The following is a 24,963-nucleotide window of genomic DNA, read 5'->3' as shown; positions in this document are numbered from 1 at the left end:
GAAGAATAAAAGTAATGATGACGGCCAGTGATACCTCTCAGCCTTCTAGTAGACACAGCTATGGTTCACAACTCACCTTGTGTTTGATTATCACATCATCATTTGATATCGGTTAACGTTAACGTTAACTGGAACCTACATTTTCCTTTCATGTTGCTCTGTAACCAGCCCAAATAGTGTATCAAAATGTTACCTATCAAAATGTAAAGGATTTACACTTTTTCATACTGGTATTTTAGCTTTTCAAAGTATAGAACTCAAGACCGCAGTAAAGTTTTCAAAGCACCAGCGCATCCGCTTTTTCCTGCAGAACTCCTTTCCAGGGGGCATAACTTCCAGGGAAAACATGACCACTTTCTCTGATTTGAGCATAATTCATTGTAAGAGACTGAACGCCCTTAAACAATATATGAAAATTGCAAGACTAAACTAATTTTAGATGAGAAATTTAAGTTAGTCATGTTGGATATACAAGTCTCTTATATTCAAATACAACAACTGCCCCATAGCATTTTCTTAGTGTTGTCTGGCTCCATGAAAGCAACATATAAAGTAATGAGGGGTGGCTCACATTAATATGTATTTATATGTATTGCATTTATTAAAATGCTAAAATTGGCCTACCATAATTTTCTACTTATTACAGTATGATTATAATTGGTAGAGGATTATGATAGTTTATGGAGATAGAACCATAACCTACTACAGCTGTACACAGTTTAAAAAGCTATGGATTCTAATATTCAGCTTGACATTAGACTAGGATAAACGGTGGTTGGCCTTTACAAGTAAAAGGTTTGCTTTTGCAAGGTCATTGGCCGTTTTCAGGTCACTTACCTTCTAACAAAACAATCCAACCCCCTGTTCCAACAAATGCCTAATCTGTTCAATAACAGTACGCAATGAGCTGCCAAGGTATTCAGTGTTTCAGCTTCTTCGCAAGTGGCAAGCTGTGACAATCACCAGGGATTAAACAGCTTCATGTCAGGATACTGGACTGCCAATTGAATCTGACTTGGATTTATGATACACCTCAATCAAGGATAAATAGGATAACAGATTTGTAAGATATTCTCTTTGCAAAAAACAAACAAAAAAAGCACTCTGGTACTAGTGGGATTTCAATTTTGTTTTCCTTTTCTTTTCCTAGATGACTCAACATGCCAATGGGATCTGTGAAACTGCAAAGCATAAAACAACTAGGACAGGAAAACCACAGCTATGAGGTTTCAGATGAAGGTAACGTGCTATTTTTTAATGTAGAGAACTTATTAAGAAAACTGAGTTATAATCAACAATGAAAATGATGTTAAACTTCATTTTATAAAAATTATTTTCAATGACAGATATAAATAATGTATCTTGTCTTACAGAACCAACTGGCTCATATATGTAAGTTTAATGTTTTATTTATTGATCATGAGAAATTTTAGAATATCTGAATTTTCTAAGTAAAATGTCATTATCAGTCTTATTATTTTTTTCTGGATCAACTAATAATTTAATGCATTTTAAAAAGACTGTGTCAGTAGTTTCTGTTCTTTTTGCTCAACACATCACTGTCTTTAGATTCAACTCAATCACTTGAATATATCGCAAGTGATTGAGTGTATATCGCAACCTTGCTAATACAAGTTTGAAGGGATAGAAAAGTACTGTGTTTTACATAATAATCTAATCATTTGATTTTTCTTTAAATGACACTTCTTATGAAGTCTTGATCTTCCTGAATATTTAATAGATCATTTAATTTCAAATTTACTTTAAATGTTAAGCTTAAATATTCAATTTAATTCAATTCAATTTTATTTATACAGCGCCAAATCACAACAACAGTCGCCTCAAGGCGCTTTATATTGTACAGTAGATTGTACAATAAATATATAGAGAGTTGATAAGCAATCATCAATTGATGACCCATTAGGTATAAAGATATGACTTGTTCATTTCTTGATAAATACATTAGACTCATGAATTCATCATAAGCCCTGCATGAATGTGTTTCTCAAGTATCTGTTTGTCTAATTACTCACTGTCCTGTTTTCCATGCAGAACAATTACACATTCCAAGAAGGATGAAAAGTAAGTAGCAAAGAGCAGGCTCTGAATACTTTGTCACATTTGAGTAAATAATCAACTCATTGGACTTTTATGTCAAATAGAGCTCAGAAAAATGAAGAGCAACCAGCCATTAGAGTCGGCTTCTTTGAGCTGGTAAAAATGCCTTACACTGTTTTCAACGTGCCCTCCTTTATCAATTTGGATCCACCTAATCTAGTGTGTGCTTTGTGTTGATGCACCTGCCCAGTTCCGCTTTGCCACGTGCAAAGACATACTGATGATGGTGGTGGGTTGCTTCTGCGCATTGCTGCATGGCTCAGCCCAGCCTCTCATGCTGCTGGTGTTCGGCCTGCTCACTGACGCCTTCATCGAGTACGACATTGAGCTACAAGAACTGACTGACGACCGCAAGGAGTGCGTGAACAACACCATCCAGTGGAAAAAGAACTACACTGCAGCGTACAACCTGTCAGCGCCCATAAACCAGTCAGATATCGGCCTTCTCAATTCAACTCTCGAGATGCTCGTACCGCTGGAGAACAGAACATGTGGGTAAGTGGGTTGTGAGAAATACAATATTTCATTTCTCAAAACAAAATATAGTTCAAGCTGTGGCTTCTGCATTGTAATCTCTATGTGTTTTGTAGTCCTCATGTGTGACTTTTGAATAATATGTGTGACTTAACTTACAGGCTTCTTAACATTGAATATGAAATGATGATGTTTGCCTTCTATTACGTTGGGATTGGAGCAGCTGTGTTCTTGCTAGGATACCTTCAGGTTAGTCACTGAATATTTTAATATAAACAAACTTGTGTTATAAGTCCTCCTTTACTCATTAAAAAAAACACCCATCAACTGCACTCTGACTCAGATCAGCTCATCCACCATCAGCTCAGCCCTGTCCCCCCCCGACAATTTTTCTTTTAATGAAATTGATATTTTTAATGCTAAATTATGATCCCTGTATTTTACTATTTTACAAAAAGCTGAAAAAACAGTAAAACACTTTTGTTTTATAGATGCCACAGTAGTTATTTATTTGTATTGTTCTTTTAATTTCCTTTTTTTTTTTTTTTTTTTTTTTTTACCACAACACAGAGGTAATGATTGATTGTAATTTGCAACACAGATTGTGATAATTCGAACCATTTAGAATGGTCCCAAAGAAGTGAAGATGTAAGTTGAAAGCGAACAATGCAATCTTCCAAAGCAGGGGTGGGGAAATCCAGGCCTCCAGGGCCGGTGTCCTGCAGGTTTTAGATATCACTCTGGGTCAACACACTTGAATCAAATGATTAGTTTATTACCAGGCCTCTGGAGAACTTCAAGACATGTTGAGGAGGCCATTTAGCCATTTAAATCAGCTGTGCTGGACACATCCAAAACCTGCAGGACAAGAGCCCTTGAGGCCTTGAGTTGGACACCCCTGCCCTAGAGTCACAATCAGGAAAACCTGATGAGCCTAGGTCTAATCTATTAACGTGGCTTTCCACTATCTCTCCTTGCTCTGTGCTGCTGTTTCTTTATGCTTATGCTTTTTCATTGTACATGTACAATGACAGTAAGAGGCTATTCTATTACTGCTATTTTATGTCCATCAGTTCACCGCAAGTAACAACCTGGACCTGTGGCATTTTCTGTTTTACAAGTGTAGGTGTTAGTGGACGGATGTCTAACCTAACTGCCAAAAGGACATTTGGAACAATACTAGGAAAATGTGCATTCCTGGAAGTGAAGTAAATAAAAAATGGCATGACCTAAAGAGAAGTTGTATTGGGAGGCTACATAGCACTGAAATTTGAGCAACAGTCTATGGTTTCTAGGTTATTTATCATGATCAGCCTAACCTGAATCTGAAGATTGCTGTAAGTGATGATAGAACCTAAAAACTCTGGGAAATTGAGAGTTTACCAAAAGCCTCATTCTACCTTTTGAAAAGCTGCACAGGATAAAAAATGAAGGATTTCAAATAGGTCTGGTGCAGGCCTTGAGCAGCTTCTTCTAGTAAAAGATTCCAGGTCATCTTTGATTTCCTCCAGCAATTAAGAAATAAGATGGCTTGAAAATCATTAGTCACTGTTGCCTTTTTTATTTCCTTACTTTATTTATTTATTTTTTTATAAATGTCACTGCTGATAGGGTAACACTTCTGACACACCAACCAAATGAGAGCAAATGTAAATATTCCAGTCCTTTTTAAATCCCAAATATGCCCTTGGTTTCTGCTAAGGAAATTTCACATGACTCTGTTGGCTAGTAAAAAATAAAAATAAATTTTGCACAACATTGCAAAATAACCATCTGGATTATTTTCTCAGCAATGCTCATCCTGAGCATAAGAAGACTATGTGGAATGTGCATATCTCTTCAAATGCTTAGTGTTAACCTACCTCTTAAGCAATGAGTGCCCTTTCATGTGTTAAGTGCCCCTTTAGCTGTTTCACAGGTGTAATTTGTCTTTTTATAAATCAAAAACGAGGTCAGGAAGAAGAGTGCAGGTCCTGATGACACCCTGCTGCCCTGCTGCCCTGCTTGCTTTTATATTTGCTAATTAACAAAAGTGAACATAACCTCTCTTCAACAACTGACAGATCTCCCTGTGGGTGACTGCTGCTGCCAAGCAGATTCAGCTCATCAGGAAATTGTACTTCAGCAAAGTGATGAGGATGGAGATCGGCTGGTTCGACTGCACCTCTGTCGGGGAGCTCAACACTCGCATGTCAGAGTGAGTAGAATGTGATGATATGGACTAGTATGGTTTATCTGTATTACAATTGTTATATCTCTATTCTAGTGACATAAACAAGATCAATGATGCCATTGCGGATCAAGTTTCCATATTTGTGCAGCGTTTCACCACCTTTGTGTGTGGTTTTTGCGTTGGCTTTGTCAAAGGATGGAAGTTAACACTTGTCATCATCGCAGCAAGTCCGCTGATTGGTGTTGGAGCAGGTCTTATGGCTCTGGTGAGACTTGTTTGATATTAAGATTCCAGCTTGATTTTATGACAAAACAACTTTTTGACTATTCTTGTTGGGGTTGATTACTTTGACCTCATGCGGTAAATCGTCAAATTCATTTCTCCTGTCTTGTTGAACAAACCTCTCTTGACTTGTCAAGACTTGATTTAACTTTACATTTCAGCTTCACTTCTCCTCTCCATTAACTTGGCATCACTTTGTTGTAACTAGTTTGTGGCTAAGCTAACCGGGATGGAGCTGCAGGCCTATGCTAAAGCTGGGTCTGTAGCTGATGAGGTCCTGTCCTCTATCAGAACTGTGGCTGCCTTTGGAGGAGAGAAAAAGGAAGTGCAAAGGTGAGGTATACAAGAAAGGTACAGCATGTTTGCTATTTTCTTTGTACTTCTAAGGGTAGCTCAAATGAACTCTTCTTTTCTTCTAAAGGTACGACAGGAACCTGATCTCGGCTCAGCGCTGGGGCATTAGAAAGGGTTTGATTGTGGGGTTTTTCACTGGCTTTATGTGGCTGGTTATCTTCCTTTGTTATGGTCTGGCCTTCTGGTATGGCTCCTCACTGGTTGTGGACACTAAAGAATACACACCAGGAACACTTTTGCAGGTATCACATATATTATGCCAAAATATGAATTGCAGCCTATAATAACGGGTAAATCCTGCTTATCTAAATTTTTAACTTTTTGACTTTTCTGCCCTATTTATTTTGCGTCACTCGTGTTTATTAGTGCAAGATAAAAGGACAAAGTGGCACTTTAAAATAACCTTTCATCACTCTTGATAAAATCCAGATTTGTTACACTGAAGAGTAGTGATATACTGACTTTTATATGTTATTTCAGGTGTTCTTTGGGGTTTTGATAGCAGCCATGAATTTGGGGCAAGCCTCCCCATGTCTGGAGGCATTTGCGTCAGGTCGTGGAGCTGCTACTATAATCTTTGAGACTATAGACAGAGTGAGAAGACTTGACTTGATATCTTTTAAGCCTTTCCAGAGAAAATCATTGACCTTTTTTTTAACATTGCACCTTTTAAAATGATACCAGGAGCCAGAGATTGACTGCTTATCTGAAGCTGGATATAAGCTCGACAGGGTCAAAGGGGACATTGAATTTCATAATGTCACCTTCCACTACCCATCCAGACCTGAAGTAAAGGTACTTACAGACATCTACACACATATGCATAGTTGAGATGGTTCTGGTTTCAGGATCTTGTCACAAAGTGTCCTGTCTTTGCTAAGATCCTGGACCAGCTCAATGTTGTAGTGAAGTCGGGGGAGACCACAGCCTTTGTGGGGTCAAGCGGAGCTGGGAAGAGCACCGCCATTCAACTCATCCAGCGTTTTTATGACCCTAAAGAGGGGATGGTAGGTGTGAAGCTCCAAATGGTCATGTTCATCATTCATCAGACTCTTTCATCAAAGTGTGATCATTACCTGGATACACACCTCCATCCTTTGAAGCTTTATTCTAGCTATTTTTAAAATAACCATCCCCTAAGGCTGATGGAAGTACACGATAATCCGTTTTATTATTCAGCAAATGGATCCTAACAGCCTCATTTTTCACTTTTACTGGAATTACAGGCCCATACACCCCACACTGTCTTATTTCTTTAAGCTTCTTGAGTAGAAAATAGCTTGTTATTGCCCGATGAAGGGCATCCATAAGACTAACAACCCTATGATTTGAAACTAGGATTGTTGCAAAGACAGAAAGAAACAAGGAAATGCATTATAGCAGCAAAGTGCTGTAATAGCATCATCCATCAATTTTAGCACAAGCACCTGCTCTCTGTGGCCTCCATCTCAGGTGACCCTGGATGGTCATGACATCAGAGGGCTGAACATCCAGTGGCTGCGTTCTCTGATCGGTATAGTGGAGCAGGAGCCTGTGCTGTTTGCCACGACCATTGCAGAGAACATACGCTACGGTCGCCCTGGTGTCTCTGACAAGGACATCATCACTGCTGCAAAGGAGGCCAACGCGTACAAATTCATCATGGACCTGCCACAGGTGCAGATGAGCAATAGGCTTTTAAGATTTATATGTGATCACAACGTTTAAGCACTGGCTGACAACTCTATCCATTCCTTGATAGAAATTTGACACCTTGGTCGGGGAGGGTGGAGGCCAGATGAGCGGCGGGCAGAAACAGAGGATTGCTATAGCACGAGCGCTGGTCAGGAACCCTCGTATCCTACTGCTGGACATGGCCACCTCAGCTCTTGATAACGAGAGTGAAGCTGTAGTTCAAGAAGCTTTGGATAAAGTATGTCTGGCTCATCTATGACTAAATTAGATATTTAATATCAAAAGGTTCAAAATTTGTAAGACTTTTTAAAAAAATGGTTGCCACCGTCACTACAAGGGCCAAATACTGACAAAACTAAAATTTTCAGCCTCTGTTTTGAGAATGAAGAAGAAATGATCAAATATAAGTATTTAAGTATTTTAAACTTCCTCACAGGTACGAATGGGCCGCACAACTATCTCTATTGCTCATCGTCTGTCCACCATAAAGAACGCTGATGTGATTGTGGGCTTTGAGCACGGCCGGGCCATAGAGAGGGGAAAACACAATGAACTTCTGGAGAGGAAGGGTGTCTACTTCACTCTTGTCACCCTGCAGAGCCAAGGAGACAAGGCTCTGAATGAAAAGGCTCGGCAAAGTAGGTCCAGCCCTTTGGGAATGACGAAATCCACTCTGCTTCAATCTAAATGTTTTGAAAGACTTATGCATGTAGAAATTACAAGAATCTAGTGAATGTGACCATCTCCTTCTATTGAATTTCTTATTTCTTAGTGGCCGACCATGAAGAGGAGCCCGAGAGACTAAAGCTATCTAGAGCAGGCAGTTACCGTGACAGTTTGAGGTATTACATAAACTCATTCCCAATCACTCCTTCTCTTCATCACATTTGCTCATTTTCTTGGTTGAGTTTTTATCCATTTTCTTGGGCCTGACTGTGCATCTAAATAGGATTATTATAGTAGTCATTTTGTAGCTGAAATTGACTTTTGTCAGTGCATAAACTGGCACCTTAATTTTCTTAATTACCCTTTTGCATTTAATCTGACATTTGGCACATTTAGCTGACACTATCATCCAGTGCCACTATACAACAGGTATGACAGTAGAGGAGGCTAGAGGTACTCTGTCACCCTAATACAAGCATCCAGTAATCAGTGCCACAATAGCAGCACCACTCACAAACTTGGGTACCTACAATATTCAGTAACCTATAATGTGCATTACTCTTTTTTTTCTGTAATTAACTAATTAATTCTTTGCAGAGCCTCCCTCCGCCAGCGGTCCAGGTCCCAGTTGTCAAACCTGATCCCAGAAGCCTCCGTTCCAACTGGAGACATTTCTATATCTCGACCAGATAACTACAAGGTGTGTATGTGTGGGTGTGACTTGGTTTGTGTTTCTTTTATGTATGAAAAGTTTGCCAACAAACATCTAACAAAAGTTACAAACCAGTGGAGTATAAAACTACTTGTTTGTATTTGTAGTTTTTTTCAATCCATGCTTAAACATTATATTATTATAATGCTCCTGCGTAATATAACTTTATATATTTATGCTCAGAATGCATTCCTAGAAGAGGACGATGAACTTGTGGAACCTGCTTCAGCTGCCAGGATCCTAAAGTACAACACACCTGAGTGGCCATATATGCTTTTTGGAACCATTGCGGCTGCAATAAATGGAGGGATCAACCCCGCCTACTCTCTGCTGTTCAGTCAAATCCTGGCGGTGAGGTTCAAGTCTCATGTTTTGAATCTGAATCTGAAAGCTTGTAGAATGTAGGCATTAAGTTTTGGACCAAACCAGATGTACAAATCAAACGAGGGGCAAAAGCAGCAGTCAACATATAGTCGCACCAGAAGCTGAAAATGCAGTGTTCCCTTCATATTGTTCAGCATACAGTTTAGGTCAGGAAAGCATTTATGTCCACCTCATATAATTCACTCAATAATATTGTGAATTTCTAGTACTGACATTTTCCACAGGAAGAACAGAACAAAAGAGGCAAAATGGTTGCACAATCACCAAACTAGCAGTTAGATGTAATTCAGTTAAATCTATTATTGCCAAACTGTGTCCTTCATCTCTTATGGTTTGGAGGTGCACTAGTGCTGCTGGAAAGGAATCACCATTGCTGAAAGATATATAGAGCAATGTATGCTCCCATGCATGAAATAATATGACCTGCAACTAAGTGCATAAACTTCAGTGCATTAAAAAAAATACAATGTAATTATATTTACATACAAATAATTAACGTTAGGTACAATAGAATAAACAACAATTTTTTTTTAAATTTTAATTGTTAAATAACAATTTTTAAAAATTGTTATTTAATATTCTTTATGTTGATGTGAATGATGGATTTTTAATTATTCAGTTGCCCTTTTTTTAATCCTATAATATACTTAAAATTCCTTCCTATATAATGTGTTTCTCTTTTCCTGTAAATTACCCAGAAGTCCCCAGGAAACCACTGTTTATTCTGGGCAGGGCTAGACTGGCCATCGGGCATACCGGGACTTTGCCCGGTGGGCCGCTCGTGATTTTTCATTTTTATGGGCCAATGGGGTTTTATTTCTTTTCCTTTTTTAACGATATAAATGAATGGTGGTGGACTGGCCAGTTGGTCATGATCGACTCTGGGCTGGACCAATTACAGCCGAGGAGGTCGGACTTTAAAGTTGAGGTGAAAAGGAACGCGATTTGTCCCGTACTACTTCAGCTAGAAAGTTGCTAATTCAATCATGAAACTAATCAGTGATCAGCTGATCATCTTTTCTCTCTGCGCCAGAAAGAGGAAACCGATGGAGGTTGCGCTAAACAACAGCAGCATGTTTAAGCTTGATAAGCTGTTGTTAGAATTTATTTAATATTAATTTCTAGTATCGGCTGATGTTTGCTGGAGCCACAGCTGTAAAAGCTGCTGGTCATGATTTGTATATCTGGTGAGAGGGAAACGTGAAGATGAAACCAGGAGATGTCCTTACTGAATCATCAGAGCTGAACAGGTGATGGAGAAACAGGTTTACCTTTTAGGTGACATGAATGAGTTGAAGGGAAGTTATGAACTGTTTCTGAGAGACAAATAACACCAGGATCCTTTTCTAGGTAGCCGACAGCTGGTAACTGTGCAGGGGCGGATCTAGCAAAGTTTTGCCAGGGGGGCAGGTAGGGCATTAACAGGGAAAAGGGGGCACAAAGAAATACTTTTCTTTCTTATTCTCATTTAAAATGTCTAGCTTTTATTAAATAACTATCTGAATCTTACAACCAAAGTTTTCATCTGATGTAAAATGTATAGAAATCCATTATTGTATTCAGTAAATATTAAGTCTAGTATATACCTTAGTAAGATATAGTATTCTTTCATTCGTTAAGGTACCATCTGTGCAGTCTGCAATTCTGTTGAAGAAAGATGTTGAATCTATTTAATTACTGGAGAAAAATGATAGATTTCTGTGCATTTTTTTATATGTGCATTAAATTAAAATCGGTTTTGTCAATTAATTGTCTTGAGGCAGAGGGTGGGTGAGTGGTTCCCTATTTTTTTTTTCTTTTTTTGCTGGGAGTTGGCAACCCTATTAGTTAGGTATATGTAATTATAAATTAGGTTGTTTTATATTTTTGCTAAGTACTGTTTAGAATACCAGAATAGGGAGGATGGTGTAGGTTTAAGTTTATTGTAAAGGCTTTATGGCTTTTCCTACAATACCATGGTGGGCTGGTCACTAGTCCAAATTCCCCAGGCTGATTTTTTTGTGGTGGAGGGGTTTGTGTGTCCCAGGGATCCCAGGGGCTATGTTGTCTGGGGGCTTTTGCCCCCTGGTAGGGTCTCCCATGGCAAATTGGTCCTGGGTGAGGGACCAGACAAAGAGCGATTCAGAAGACCCTTATGAAAAGAACATCGAGGGAACAGTTTACCCTGCCCGGGAAGGTGCTCCACCTGGAGACTCTGTTGTCCTGCTGGGAGACTTCAATGCTCACGTGGGTAACGACAGCGAGACCTGGAGGGGCGTGATTGGGAGGAACGGCCTCCCTGATCTGAACCCGAGCGGTGCTTTGTTATTGGACTTCTGTGCTAATCACAGTTTGGCCATAACGAACACCTTGTTCGAACATAAGAGTGTCCATAAGTGCACCTGGCACCAGGACGCTCTAGGCCGTAGGTCGATGATCGATTTTGTAATCGTATCACCAGACCTGCGACCATATGTTCTGGACACTCGGGTAAAGAGAGGGGCTGAGCTGTCAACTGATCACCACCGGGTGGTGAGTTGGATCAGGTGGCGGGGGAGGACGCTGGACAGACCTGGTGCACCTAAACGCGTAGTGAGGGTGTGCTGGGAACGACTAGCAGAGGCCCCAGTCCGCGAGATCTTCAACGCACACCTCCGGCAGAGCTTCAACAGCATTCCGAGGGAGGCGGGGGACATTGAGTCCGAATGGACCATGTTCAGCGTCGCCATTGCCGAAGCTGCTGCATTGAGCTGCGGCCACCAGGTGGTTGGTGCCTGCCGTGGTGGTAATCCCCGAACCAAATGGTGGACACCAGAGGTGAAGGGAGCCACCAGGCTGAAGAAGGAGTCCTATCGGGCTTGGTTAGCCTGTGGGACTCCGGAGGCAGCCGACAGGTATCGACAGGCCAAGCGGAATGCGGCTCGGGCAGTGGCTGAAGCAAAAACTCGGGTGTGGGAGGAGTTCGGAGAGGCCATGGAAAAAGACTTTCGGACTGTCTCGAAGAGGTTCTGGCAAACCGTCAGGCGTCTCAGGAGGGGAAAGCGGTGCTCTACCTGCACTGTGTATAGTGCTGGCGGAGCGCTGCTGACGTCGACTGAGAAAATTGTCAGGCGGTGGAAGGAATACTTCGAGGACCTCCTTAATCCCACTGACGCGTCTTCCGAGGAGGAAGCAGAGTCTGGGGATGAGGGGAATGACCCGCCAATTTCCGGGGGCGAGGTCACTGAGGCAGTTAAACAACTCCTTGGTGGCAGAGCCCCTGGTGTTGATGAGGTCCGCCCCGAGTTCCTGAAGGCTCTGGACGTTGTAGGGCTGTCCTGGTTGACACGCCTCTGCAATGTTGCGTGGAGATCAGGGGCAGTACCCGTGGACTGGCAGACCGGGGTGGTGGTCCCCATCTTTAAGAAGGGGGAGCGGAGGGTGTGTTCCAACTACAGGGGGATCACACTCCTCAGCCTCCCCGGGAAAGTCTATGCCAGGGTGCTGGAAAGGAGAGTTCGTCCACTAGTCGAACCTCGGATACAGGAGGAACAATGCGGTTTTCGTCCTGGTCGCGGAACACTGGACCAGCTCTTCATCCTCTCGAGGATACTTGAGGGTGCATGGGAGTTTGCCCAACCAGTCTACATGTGTTTTGTGGACTTGGAGAAGGCATTCGACCGTGTCCCTCGGGGTGTCCTGTGGGAGGTGTTGCGGGAGTATGGGTGTCTGGCCCATTGCTACGGGCCATTCGATCCCTATACAACCGTTGCAAGAGCTTGGTTCGCATTGCCGGCAATAAGTCGGACTCGTTCCCGGTGGGTGATGGGCTCCGCCAGGGCTGCCCTTTGTCACCGGTTCTGTTCATAATTTTTATGGACAGGATTTCTAGGCGCAGCCAAGTGGCGGAGGGCTTTCGCTTTGGTGGCCTCAGAATCTCATCTCTGATTTTTGCGGATGATGTGGTTCTGTTGGCTTCATCGGGTGAGGGCCTCCAGCTCGCACTGGAGCGGTTCGCAGCCGAGTGTGAAGCAGCGGGAATGAGGATCAGCACCTCCAAATGTGAGGCCATGGTTCTCATGGCCATGGAAAAGGGTGGAGTGCCCACTCCGGGTCGGGGATGAGGTCCTGCCCCAAGTGGAGGAGTTCAAGTATCTCGGGGTCTTGTTCGCGAGTGATGGGAGAAGGGAGCCGGAGATCGACAGACGGATTGGGGCTGCAGCTGCAGTAATGCAGACGCTGCACCGGTCTGTCGTGGTGAAGAGGGAGCTGAGTGTAAAAGCGAAGCTCTCAATTTACCGGTCGATCTACGTCCCTACCCTCACCTATGGCCACGAGCTGTGGGTAGTGACCGAAAGAACGAGATCGCGGATACAAGCGGCGGAAATGAGCTTCCTCTCCCTTAGAGATAGGGTGAGAAGTTCGGCCATCCGGGAGGGGCTCAGAGTAGAGCCGCTGCTGCTCCACATCGAAAGGAGCCAGCTGAGGTGGTTTGGGCATCTGACAAGGATGCCCCCTGGGCGCCTCCTGGGTGAGGTGTTCCAGGCATGTCCCACCGGGAGAAGGCCCCGGGGCAGACCCAGGACACGCTGGAGAGATTATATCTCTCGGCTGGCCTGGGAATGCCTTGGTGTTCCCCCGGATAAGCTGGAGGAGGTGGCTGGGGAGAGGGAGGTCTGGGCCTCTTTGCTTAGGCTGCTGCCCCCGCGACCCGGCCTCGGATAAAGCGGATGAAGATGGATGGATGGATGGATGGATGATTTTTTTGTCCCAGTCCAGCCCTGATTCCCGGTCACAAGGATAATACCGTCCTATTTTTACTCTAGTGTAAATGACAGCTGGACATGTGTGAGTTAGTGTGTTAAGCATTCTTAGATTTGTGTGTCTCTTATCTTTTTTTATGACACTGACATATGCACATGAAATCTGGCTATAAAGTCATGTAAAACTGTACATGAGACTCAAGCTCTTACTTCAAATCAGAAGACTTTGACAAACGACTGGTTTAAATTGATAGTTTGACAGTGAGCTGTGATATTCATTTTGCAAAATAACTCTGTTGTGTTATGAATATGTGACAAAGCAAACAGCTTGAAAGTTAGTTGAAAATCTTTGATCGTTTTCACTGTGGATGCCACAGATGATCATCTTGAATTACACGCAGTAGGCAGCCCGATCAATAGAATGGTCACATTTCATTCTAATTAGCAGCAGTGACCAATACATTATCTGTGTAAATGATATGTTAGCTGGCTAGTATAATGGAATGGCTTTTATATAGCATTTTCCTAGTCTTACTAATCACTCAAACCCCAATATTCAAACAGCCCTTTATTGTATGACTCTGAGTTAATCACATGACAGCTTTAAAAACTCTAGCCCTGTCAGTTTGGTTTGCCGATAGTTTGCTGACTTATTAAAATGAATTTTAATACCCACTAAATATTTTCCAGTGTAAATGTTTTGTGCTATCCCCCCCTTGAGGTCCTGTTAAACTGTCATCAGATTCTTTTAAGTACAGTGACACTGTGAGCTGAAATAAAATGAAATCAAATTAGTCAATGAAATTCTTCATTTATTTGAAAGCACTTTTTAAATGCCTATATGTGTTTTAGACTTTCTCAGTACAAGATCCTGTGGCTCAGAGGAAGGAGATCAACAGCATCTGCCTGTTCTTTGTTGTGGTTGGCATTGTCTCTTTCTTCACCCAGGTGCTACAGGTAGAGTAGTTTGCTTGCAATACTGATTTCTTTAGTGCTTCTTTGCAGCCTTAACACCTGCTGGTGGTCAAGGTTGAAGGAAGGTCATAAGAGACCTGTTTATTTTGGTAAATAAATGCCTTCTGCTGAAGGAAAACATTTCCGTACATCCTGCAAAGCAAAGGCGGTTCTTTATACTCAATTTATGAGTGGGAAACCTTTTTTTTTTTAGGTTACTCATTCAGTAGATCACATTCGGTATGAAATCACTGTGGAAGTGTTTTGGATTTAATATTTTGGGTGTGCGTGTGTCTCCAGGGTTACGCCTTCTCTAAGTCTGGAGAACTGCTGACCCGCAGGTTACGTCGGCTTGGCTTCCAAGCAATGCTGGGCCAAGAGGTTGGATGGTTTGATGATCACAGGAACAGTCCAGGAGCTCTGACCACACGTCTGGCCACTGATGCCTCACAAGTGCAAGGAGTGAGTTATAGCTTTAATTTAAAAAACAAAACAAAAAAATTAAGTACATGTTCATGTATATTGGGCTATAAAGTTATGCTTATAATTAATTCAGCTACTTGGATGCTGAAACTAAAGACAGTATAAAAAATGGATATGCTGTGATGTCACACATTGTTTCTGATAAGATTATTTATAGTTTTAGCTTTAGTTTAGCCTAACCTGGGCTATCAGCTAGCCATTCCTTGATATCACTGGTATCACTGGAACTCTTGCTTAAGCTGCTGAGCTTTCTGTTTCTTTTTACACGTTTCAATAAATTCTAAAAAGTCATATTCAGCTTAGAATGTAATTTCTGTCATTTATGTAGTTTATGTCTTTTCTTTTTAAATCACAATTTTAGCCTAAATTGCACATGTTTCTTAATTCTAGCAAGTTTGAGAATAAACAACTGAAAATAATTTTGTAATAGCTTGTTTGTTGTTTATAGAATCTTATATGTATTAAAATTTTGTTCAGTCCATGTGGACAATCACCAGAAGCCTGAGTCAAGTGACATCATTGCTCTCTTCCTCCAAGGCTACGGGCTCACAGATCGGCATGATCGTCAACTCTCTGGCAAACATTGGCGTTGCACTTATCATTTCCTTCTACTTCAGCTGGAAGCTCTCACTGCTGGTCCTTTGCTTCCTGCCGTTCATTGCTCTGTCAAGTGGCTTCCAGGCTTCAATGCTCACAGGTTTCGCCAAACAGGACAAGGAGGCCATGGAAGCGGCTGGACAGGTCAGATATGATTCCTATTTTACTTGCATTTCATATCAGTTTATGTCATCCTCCAGTCTGAAAATAGTACAAGTGCATTATTCAGATATAGAATGACAAGTAAAATGCATCATTACAGTCCCTAACTACAGTTTTAAGCTGCAGGTTTCTTCCCTGCAAAAACCTGCAGCTGAACATTTATCGGGGTCCAGGGTTCAATTTAATAATTTTTTTGTTCCTGTAATTTGGGGAGTGAAGTATTCAGTTAATACTATCAGGCTCCAATGGTGTAGGGGCCAGCCATGTTCAAAATGCAGTCAGGATGCTAAAGGGAACTACTGATAAAATTTTAGGAGAATTCAGTGGGCTGAAAAGTTCACAGTAAAAAGTGGACTACAAACTTTCTTTATGCTATGTGAATTATCCTAATGCAGTAAGCCCAACCCATTTAAGTAAAGTGGATTAGATGTAAATTTAATAATACCTAAGGGCGGAAACTAGATAACTGTAGCTGCAAAAAACAGGACATAGATAAGAAAGAGCAGCTACGTTATCTACATCCTTTTCTCCTTTGCACATTAAAGCACACAACAACTAGGCTTGCTTTAGACTTTACTCTAGTCCTTTATGCGCAGATTTCTGGTGAAGCTCTGAACAACATTCGCACCATCGCTGGCTTGGGGAAGGAGAAGACCTTTGTGGAGATGTATGAGGCCCAGCTGGACGCGCCATATCAAGCAGCCCTGAAGAAGGCGAATGTGTATGGAGCTTGCTATAGTTTTTCCCAGTGCATAATTTTCTTGACAAACTCAGCCTCCTACAGGTTTGGAGGTTATTTGGTGCAAAAGGAGGGGCTCCATTTCAGTTTGGTGTTCAGGTGAGAGTCAAGTCAATGTATATGATGTATATGTCTAATACTAGTCTGCATCATCCTAAAAAGATAACTTCAGTAAAGGGTTAAAAATTATTTGTAATAAGGACATCTTTTTTTAAAGGTCCCCCAAAACACATACTCGAGACAACTTTGTAGATTTTTCTTCTTTTAAATTGTGCATAAACTTGTTGATGGCTCCCAAAAGCATTTGGTCAAAGTGAAACTTGCTAAGTTACATTTAGCCTACAATTAGTGGGGGTGTAAGTATAAATTTGAGCCTGTATGTATAATTTCAAACTTGTATATAATTGTGAACAACAATTGAGTTGTTAAAAAAAAACAGCAAAAACGATTGTTTTGTTAAAGTCATGAAAAATGCATCTTGGAGGATTCAAAGGGTTAATTTAAGTCCAATGTTACCATAATGTTACTGCCCACGATGAGTGAAAAAGTCTGACCACACTTGACCAATGTGTATCGTGTGCATATGTGTGTAGGTGGTATTTCCACGTTCCCACGTCATGGTGCAGTACAGTGGACTTTCATTGTTGCTGGGGTCTATTTGTGCTTTTGCTATCTCTTACAGGGTAATTTCAGCCATTGTCACCAGTGGCACAGCCCTCGGCAGAGCCTCCTCTTACACACCTGACTATGCCAAAGCCAAGATCTCAGCCGCACGTTTTTTCCAGCTACTAGACCGCGTGCCTCAGATCAGTGTCTACAATGACAAGGGAGAAAAATGGGTAAGGTGGTGCATAAGTTATGTGTGAAGTACCATGCACTTTGAGGGTGTAAGAAATGTGGGTGAATGTCTTTTTTTTAATGTGTTTTTATCCTGTCTGACCTTCACTCTGCTTTGTTTTCAGGATAACTTCCAAGGGAACATTGACTTCATTGACTGCAAGTTCACCTACCCATCCAGGCCAGACATCCAAGTCCTGAATGGGCTGAATGTTTCAGTGAAACCTGGCCAGACACTGGCCTTTGTGGGCAGCAGTGGCTGTGGGAAGAGCACTAGTGTACAGCTGCTGGAGAGGTTTTATGATCCCAACCACGGTAAAGTGGTAAGAGAGACAAAATACAACAGGCTTAATACGCAACAGGCTCAATATGTAAACCAAATGAGTATGTTATGAATGGCTCATATTGTAAAAAATGGAGATACCAATAGTATCTTAGAGCTTTTATTGTATTATTGAGGTGGCTGTAGCTCAGCATGTAGAGTAGGTCATCTACTAATTGGAAGGATGGTGGTTTGATACCTGGCTGCTCCAGTCTGCTTGACTGGGCAAGATACTGAACCCCAAGTTGCTCTCTGATGCGTTCATCGAAGTGTAAATGTTTGCAGCAGAAAAATGCTAGTGAAAGATAGATAGAAAGCACTAAGGTAGAAATTCTCTTAAAATTTGCATCTACTGAGATCTGCTAAGCTAGCTACCTTTAGTGAAAGTCTGCTTTACCTGCTTCTTTTTCATGAACTGAATTAGCTCCTGTCTTTTTAAGGTTGCAGAAAATTATTTACTAAAGTATAATAAACCATATGCTAAAGTATAGAATTTTCATTTGACTTTCTGTTGTAAAGGTTACAGTATTACAGTGTTTTTGCAGCATTTTTCTTTTTGTTGTTTTGCTTTGCATTTTACCACAACTCTTTTTTTTGATGAATTATTACCATATGTAGTTTCATTGTAGAGTAGCAATCCTTTAAAAGTGACACTAGTCCACTCTATGCTACTTTAACTTAAAAATATATGCTGTTACAAGTTACTTTTTAAATTTTCATTTGACATAAAACCATGTACTTAAGTTTTAAAGTGTAACTTTATCTAATTAAAGTAACCAACAATCTACAAAATGGAACAATTGAATTAAATTGAAATTGAAATTCAGTTCTCCATGCGTACAAGTACTGCTCATCATTTGAAAAGAACTGTATGTTCACAATGTCAGTGGCAATACAAGATATAAAAAAAACCAAACATGCAGCTTTATACACGTACTGTAGCCTTAAAAAAATCTGACTCTGCACAAAATGGAGAGTTCTGACTTAAAACTGCCAATATTATACTGTCACAGCAGTTGCTGACCTTTTTGGAAATGTCAGATATCTCATTTTGGAATGAATGAGTCACAGTGTGTATATAGTCTCTGCTTTCATCTTTTTTTCTCATGAGGCTCATTTATACTTTGATGTCACTATGAAAGTGAAACTTGTAATTTGTCTCAGTCAAAGAATAATTGCTGAACATTCAGTGAGCACGGTGGTGGAAGTATTTCATGTCACTTCATCTTTTAGTCAGACATTCTTGCTGACTCTGTGCTGTATTTTATAAAATGGAGCACTCTACCCAGGATGATCGTTTTGATTTTATGCCAGGAAGATATTCATGCCAGGATTCAAATGGCCCTAATTGAGCTGGAAGTGGTTTGGAAACACATAGTCCTGATTCTCTGTCTGAGATTTAAAAAGGACACGATCACCTCTGCATAGTTATGAGAGAAATTACAGTTCAGATAGTAGTCTGATGACTCATTAACTGGATTGTATTTCTAGTCTTTTGATTATTACATTGCTTTGTACTAATGGAAAAATCAATTACTTCCTGCAGCTGATTGATGGCCATGACACCACTCGCATCAACGTGTCTTTCCTGCGTTCCAAGATTGGCGTTGTGTCCCAGGAGCCCATCCTGTTTGACTGCAGCATCGCAGAGAACATTAAGTATGGCGACAACTTGCGAGAAATCAGCCTGAATGAGGTCATTTCTGCTGCAAAGAAGGCCCAGCTTCATGACTTTGTTATGGCCCTTCCTGAGGTACGATAAATAGTTTGTATGTGATGCTTGTGGCTGGGATTCAAAAAGAGACAAAATTAAATAAAGTTTACTGTTTGAGCAGTAAACAGGCTGGCAACATGTAGTCAATCAGGAAAGGTAAACAACAGGGAAAAGGGACTCTATGCACTGAGTGACGATCAAGTGCACAGGTTGCAGTGTCCTCCTACTTTCTTCTTCATTATAATACTTGTTCTAACATGTTGATTAGGCATGTTGAAATGTGATTAGTCCACATTAATATGGACATTCACTTGTGCTTTTAGTAGAGATGAACAATGGGCAGCTTGGGTTTGATTACAGTCAGTCAGTCATCAGCTATTACTTATCTAAATGATTGTTTTAAATACCTTCTCAGCCCTGAATTTTACTATTATGCATCCCTAACTTTTGCCTACTCTTTAGATGCCAAATGTCAAAGTTCCTTGTAAAATCCATTAGTTTTCACATTATAAGGCTTAGGTTCAATAATTTATTCTGTAAGCCATTAATGTGTCATTTATACCCCATTCTTCCAAGACTAGCCGAAGAAGCTTCACCATTAATCGCTGACTTTTATAGAAAGGCAAACAGAGACAGGTATAAATCATATGTTTGTAGTGACTGTCCTGTGTGGACCACCTTATCTCTGCAAACAAACAGTTGTTCATGAGTCCAACCCGTATCAAGGCAAAGCGAGTAATAGACACGTCAGCACACCATGTGAAATGGACATGCATGCAAAAGGTACAGTAAGTTGCATTAAGCTGCAGGACCAGCAGAGGGAGATGTTTTATTATAAGGCAACATGAAAAAAACCTCAGACATTATGAACACAGCCACCTAACTTAATTGTTTCTGGTGATTAAGGACTCTTTGGGTATTTTGTGGGATTTACCGACAACAATAAAGTAAACAATTAGTATTAAAAACGCAACATGCAGCTGCTCCCTTGTTACAGATAATCAATTTATAACAGACGCCCTTCCAGCTTGAACTGAACCAACAATCTTTCATTTCTTAAGCAAATATGTAAATCACAGTTCAATTCAGCTTTATTTATAGATAGCCAATTCACAATAATAGTCGTGTCATTTATATTATAAGGTAAATAATATTAGAAAGAATCCCAACAATCAAATGACTCCCTGTGAGCAAGCACTTGGCGACAGTGGAGTAAAAAACCCTCCAGCAGAACCAGGTTCAGGGAGATGTGGCCATCCACCATAACTGCTTGAGGTTGATGTTAAAGAGAAGAGAGCACAGAGATACAGGGCAAAAAGCAAACTATAATTGCCAATAATTTAATAAAGTAGCGTATAGACACACAGAGAGTGAAAAGAGATGAGGAAAGCCCCCTGGCAGTTTAAGGTCATTGCACGATAACTAAGGGATAGTTCAGAGTTACCTGATCCAGCCCGAACTACAGTAGCCTAATCTTAAAAGTAGTGCCAGTCTTCCAAATCCAGACTGGGAGCTGGTCCCACAGTAGAGAGGCATGAAAGGAACCACAAGTGCTCTGTTAGGATAATAAGGTACTATGGAGCCTGATTACTCAAGATTTTGTATGTGAGGAGAAGTATTGTAAGTTCCACTCTCAATTTAACAGGAAGCTGTTAATAGTCAAGTCTGGGATGTTCCAATGTGATGCCAATGTCCTTTACGTTTCTGGACTTAACTGACACATCTTCAAGTTAACAATGACAATTGCTTTGCTAAATGCCCACACACCCTCACAAATCCCAGTTATAACCTCCTAGGACCTGGCGTCCACATATGTGGACATCACATTTTAGGTTATTTAGACCAAAATACTCAATTTTGCTCTACAAGGGCCGGATATCCACTTACAAGGACATTATACTGCTACTGTTCTATCGAAATTTTAAACAAATATCCTCATTTGTGGCTCTCGTTTTTCTTAGAAACAAAAATTAGGTAAAAACAGAATATGGTAATTGTTTGTTTTTACATTCATCAGGTCCCAATCAGCCCAAATACCAAAGAATAATTAAATATGCATGCCGTGGAAGAGTTCGGGTCTTAGGAGGTTAACGAGGACACACACGAGATTTCTCCTTTAGTGTTTAATTTGACAGGAAGGTTGACAGAATAATGCTGTTCCCACAGTGATTCTATTGAAACAGGTACAGGTAGAAATGGGGGCTACAATGCTACAAAAGCCTGACTACTCATCAGTGTTTTTGTTAGTTGTTGAAATGGAAAATTTGGCTTCCTGGCTGAGTTCCACATACACTCAGCTTTAACAGCACTCTAGGTTCGGGAATCTTTCACTAATAGAACTCTTGGAAAGAGCTCATATTGTGTTATCAGCAGTAGATAGCTGTTTCTGCGATTGCACAAAAATAATTTTTATGCAAGATGGAAGTTTGCAATCAAGTGTTACGTACATGACATAACAGCTGAGCTATATTTGGAGAATTTAAAAAAAAGCATCACTAACTACTGATGTTTTCTGCTTACTCTCATTGTTTGTTTATGTCGTTTTCAGTGTCTACTTATTTTAGGTGTTGTATTGAAAAATTGCCTATAGACACAAATTTTGTTCTCTCCCCATGCTTCAGAAATACAACACCAACGTGGGCTCTCAGGGGTCTCAGTTATCTCGTGGCCAGAAGCAGCGCATTGCCATCGCCAGGGCAATCATACGTGACCCTAAGATCCTGCTCCTTGACGAGGCTACCTCCGCCCTGGACACCGAGAGCGAGAAGGTATGCTTCGCTGAACTCTGAACAGCTTCCATTTGCTGAGTCCACAAACTCAACATCACAGCGTAGTGCAGCTGCTTGATATTCTCCGGGCACACAGAGCAAAGAGAGCAGGCACTTAATTATTATTATCATTAACATCACTACCATTCATCATCCCTATTATTATCACCAACAGCTTACAGTTCATACCAACCCTCCAGTAGAGCCTTTTTAAGATGAATACAGTCAGTTTGGCCTGTGCTGTAGCTTTTACAGCTCAAATAGCTGAACCACGCTGAGGAGCAGAGGCCTCTGCAGTGTACTGATCCTCTGGAACATTCTAATGATAGTAATCAACCCATGATTGTGAAATTGCTATAATTGTGAGGCTTGTGTGTCTGCTGCGTGAGAGAATTGATCATGGCTCCTGACTATGTATGTGTGTGTGTCTTTGTGAGCACTAATTCATGTGTCCCGTGACAGACTGTGCAAGAAGCCCTGGACAAAGCCAGACAGGGACGGACCTGCATCGTCATTGCCCATCGCCTCTCTACCATCCAGAACTCTGACATCATTGCCGTCATGTCCAGAGGCATTGTGATCGAGAAAGGAGCACACGACCAGCTCATGGCCCTGAAGGGAGCCTATTACAAGCTGGTTACAACAGGAGCACCGATCAGCTAACCTCTCAGGGAAACGTTGTTACTGCTTTAATGTCAAGAGAAGTGAGGACTTGATGCCATACTTTTTGTGAAAGGAGTCTTTTAAGAAGTAAAAAAGTATTTGCCCGGATTTTGTCACAGTTTTTTTTTTTCAATTTTTCAATTTAAACAAATGTTATTATTAGACAAAGGTCAGACTAATCAGTGCAATCAGAGTAAATACAAAATTCAGTTTTTAAATCATTTTATTTATTAAGAGAAAAAAAAAGGCAATGCAAACCCAACTGGGCCTAAATGAGATTAACCTCATTTTTTTGTACAACTGAGTTCATTATCACTAACCCCACCCAGGCCAGGTCTGTTGAAACAAGATATTCAACAGGACTTGAAAAGAACCTGTCTGGTAAAGTCAAGTTGGCGTAAAGATCTTAAAAATGAACACATCACGCCACAATCTAAAGATGAAGCTGAGGAAAGGGTTACCTTTGTGAATCCAGCAAATCAAGGTGAGAGCCAATATACACACATGGAGAAAACTTGGAACAGTAGTGACCATTCCCAGAAGTGACTGGCCTACCAAAATTACTCTAAGGAGGTCAGAATGATCCAGGAGGAACTTGCCCCAATGCTTGAGCTTGTTAAGCTCAGTGTTCATGATTCAAAAACAAAAAAGAGACTGACCAAAAAAGTCATCCATTGGGAGAGTTCCAAGGTGAAAAAAAAGCAAAAAGACTCGTCTCACATTTGCCATCCTTTGGACTGATGAGACAGAAGCTGAAGCTTTTGGAAGCCTTTAGTCAGTTGCACTTGGGTTATGCAGCAGGACGATGACCCTGAAATGACCTGAAATACACCAGGAAGTCCATCCCTAATACCCCCCCCCCCTTAAAAAAACACAAAAAAAACCAAGATGAAGGTTTGAAATACTATTAAATACATTCAAATAGATAAATAGAATAGACTTTAACCTTGAAAAGGCTGTTCATGCTTGTAAAGCCTCCAAAGACACATTGCCAGTTATTGCGGTTCCACACAGGTGGATTGGATAACCTTTTTCCCCCTAAATTAAATCATCATTGAAAAACTGCTTTACTTGATTTTTCTTTGTCTAATTATAAAATTTCTTTCATGATCTGAAACATTTAAAGGTGACAAATATGCAGAAAACTAAGAAATCAGTAAGGAGGCAAATACTGTATGTGATTCACACATGTTGTATGGTGGTATTTTAAGCTAGCCAAACAGTGTCTTTCTTTTATTTACTCTGTTTTTTAATCTCGTTGATACTGGCTTTGTCTCATTGCCTACACTCTAGCCTTCACTCTTAGCAGCCAAATATTCTTTTTATACATCAGAAAAACTAAAAAAAGTCCACAGCTGACCATTGCAATACAGTTTTTAATGGAAAATGGCTTGTAAGCTGGTTTTATATTCAACCAGTGATGGTGAGCAACTGAAGACATTGATAACAAGCATAGACTTGTTTACTTCTGTGTTATCATTTTGAAATTGTATTTTTTTTCTTTTACTTGTTCAAGTTTCACCATAGTTATTATATATTTATTACTCACTTGTAATTTTGCAAATTAAATTTTCAAACAAAAGACAACATCAGATTATTTGTTTTAAATTCCCCCAAACCAATTAAGTGGACCAATGCAACTAAAAATATGCTACATCACCAATGGGCACATTAAAAATGCTATTTTGGTATATTAATCCAGTAATACTTTTGTACTTGAGTAAAAAAAATGCAGGGGATTTAGTTTTATAGGCAATATAGAGTTACCAGAGACGCTCTTTCCAAAGATGAATTAGACTACCAGCATCTGTAAAGCTTACAATTTAATTTTAATTTTAATTTTCTTGTTGTTGTTTTTTTTTTTTTTTTTGGGGGGGGGGGGGGGGGTGTTTACCCAAAATTGTCATTGCTAAGTTAAGCTAATCACCTGGTGCCTTTAGATCCATAATTAGACTTCCATATAATTGTTTTATAAGATGCAGTTTTATTTCCAGTTGTAGTGCTCCTCAATGAAGTTGTTTCTTTAATAGATTGATAACATTGTTTTCAACCCATTAACGTGTTTTATATTTGTGAAATATTTAATAATGCAGTTATGGAATCAGTTTTATGGGACAGTAATTACAAAAACCTATCATGAAAATTAGATGAAATTCTGCCAGTATG

At 40.5% G+C, this 24,963-nt stretch overlaps 1 protein-coding gene across 1 annotated transcript; it reads left to right on the top strand.

Moving 5' to 3' along the window:
• The first annotated feature begins 918 nt into the window (after positions 1-918).
• LOC102792713 (bile salt export pump-like) lies at positions 919-24,605 on the top strand. Its single transcript, XM_006804088.3, has 29 exons — positions 919-1,063; positions 1,151-1,239; positions 1,374-1,392; positions 2,053-2,082; positions 2,163-2,214; positions 2,309-2,613; positions 2,754-2,841; positions 4,656-4,789; positions 4,859-5,030; positions 5,256-5,380; positions 5,469-5,643; positions 5,882-5,995; positions 6,086-6,196; positions 6,283-6,408; positions 6,854-7,057; positions 7,143-7,313; positions 7,512-7,713; positions 7,848-7,917; positions 8,339-8,441; positions 8,637-8,804; positions 14,411-14,515; positions 14,813-14,974; positions 15,533-15,736; positions 16,351-16,592; positions 17,176-17,332; positions 17,456-17,653; positions 19,199-19,405; positions 21,988-22,134; positions 22,597-24,605. Exons 2-29 carry the CDS (start codon positions 1,161-1,163, stop codon positions 22,795-22,797), a joined length of 4,071 nt encoding a protein of 1,356 aa, XP_006804151.1. The 5' UTR covers positions 919-1,063; positions 1,151-1,160; the 3' UTR covers positions 22,798-24,605.
• The last annotated feature ends 358 nt before the right edge of the window (positions 24,606-24,963 follow it).

The sequence above is a fragment of the Neolamprologus brichardi genome, chromosome 23 (assembly GCF_056152115.1).
Source record: "Neolamprologus brichardi isolate AB-2024 chromosome 23, ASM5615211v1, whole genome shotgun sequence".
NCBI lineage: Eukaryota > Metazoa > Chordata > Actinopteri > Cichliformes > Cichlidae > Neolamprologus > Neolamprologus brichardi.
The sequence above is the reverse complement of the archived record's forward strand: the minus strand, read 5'-3'. Positions and strand labels throughout refer to the sequence as shown.

Excerpts from the sequence above, each read along its gene's own strand:
- LOC102792713 (XM_006804088.3), top strand. The coding sequence starts at position 1,161 with ATGCCAATGGGATCTGTGAAACTGCAAAGCATAAAACAACTAGGACAG. Across the intron at positions 6,197-6,282 it reads CATCCAGACCTGAAGTAAAG|ATCCTGGACCAGCTCAATGT; the intron begins GTACTTACAGAC and ends GTCTTTGCTAAG. Across the intron at positions 8,442-8,636 it reads CTCGACCAGATAACTACAAG|AATGCATTCCTAGAAGAGGA; the intron begins GTGTGTATGTGT and ends ATTTATGCTCAG.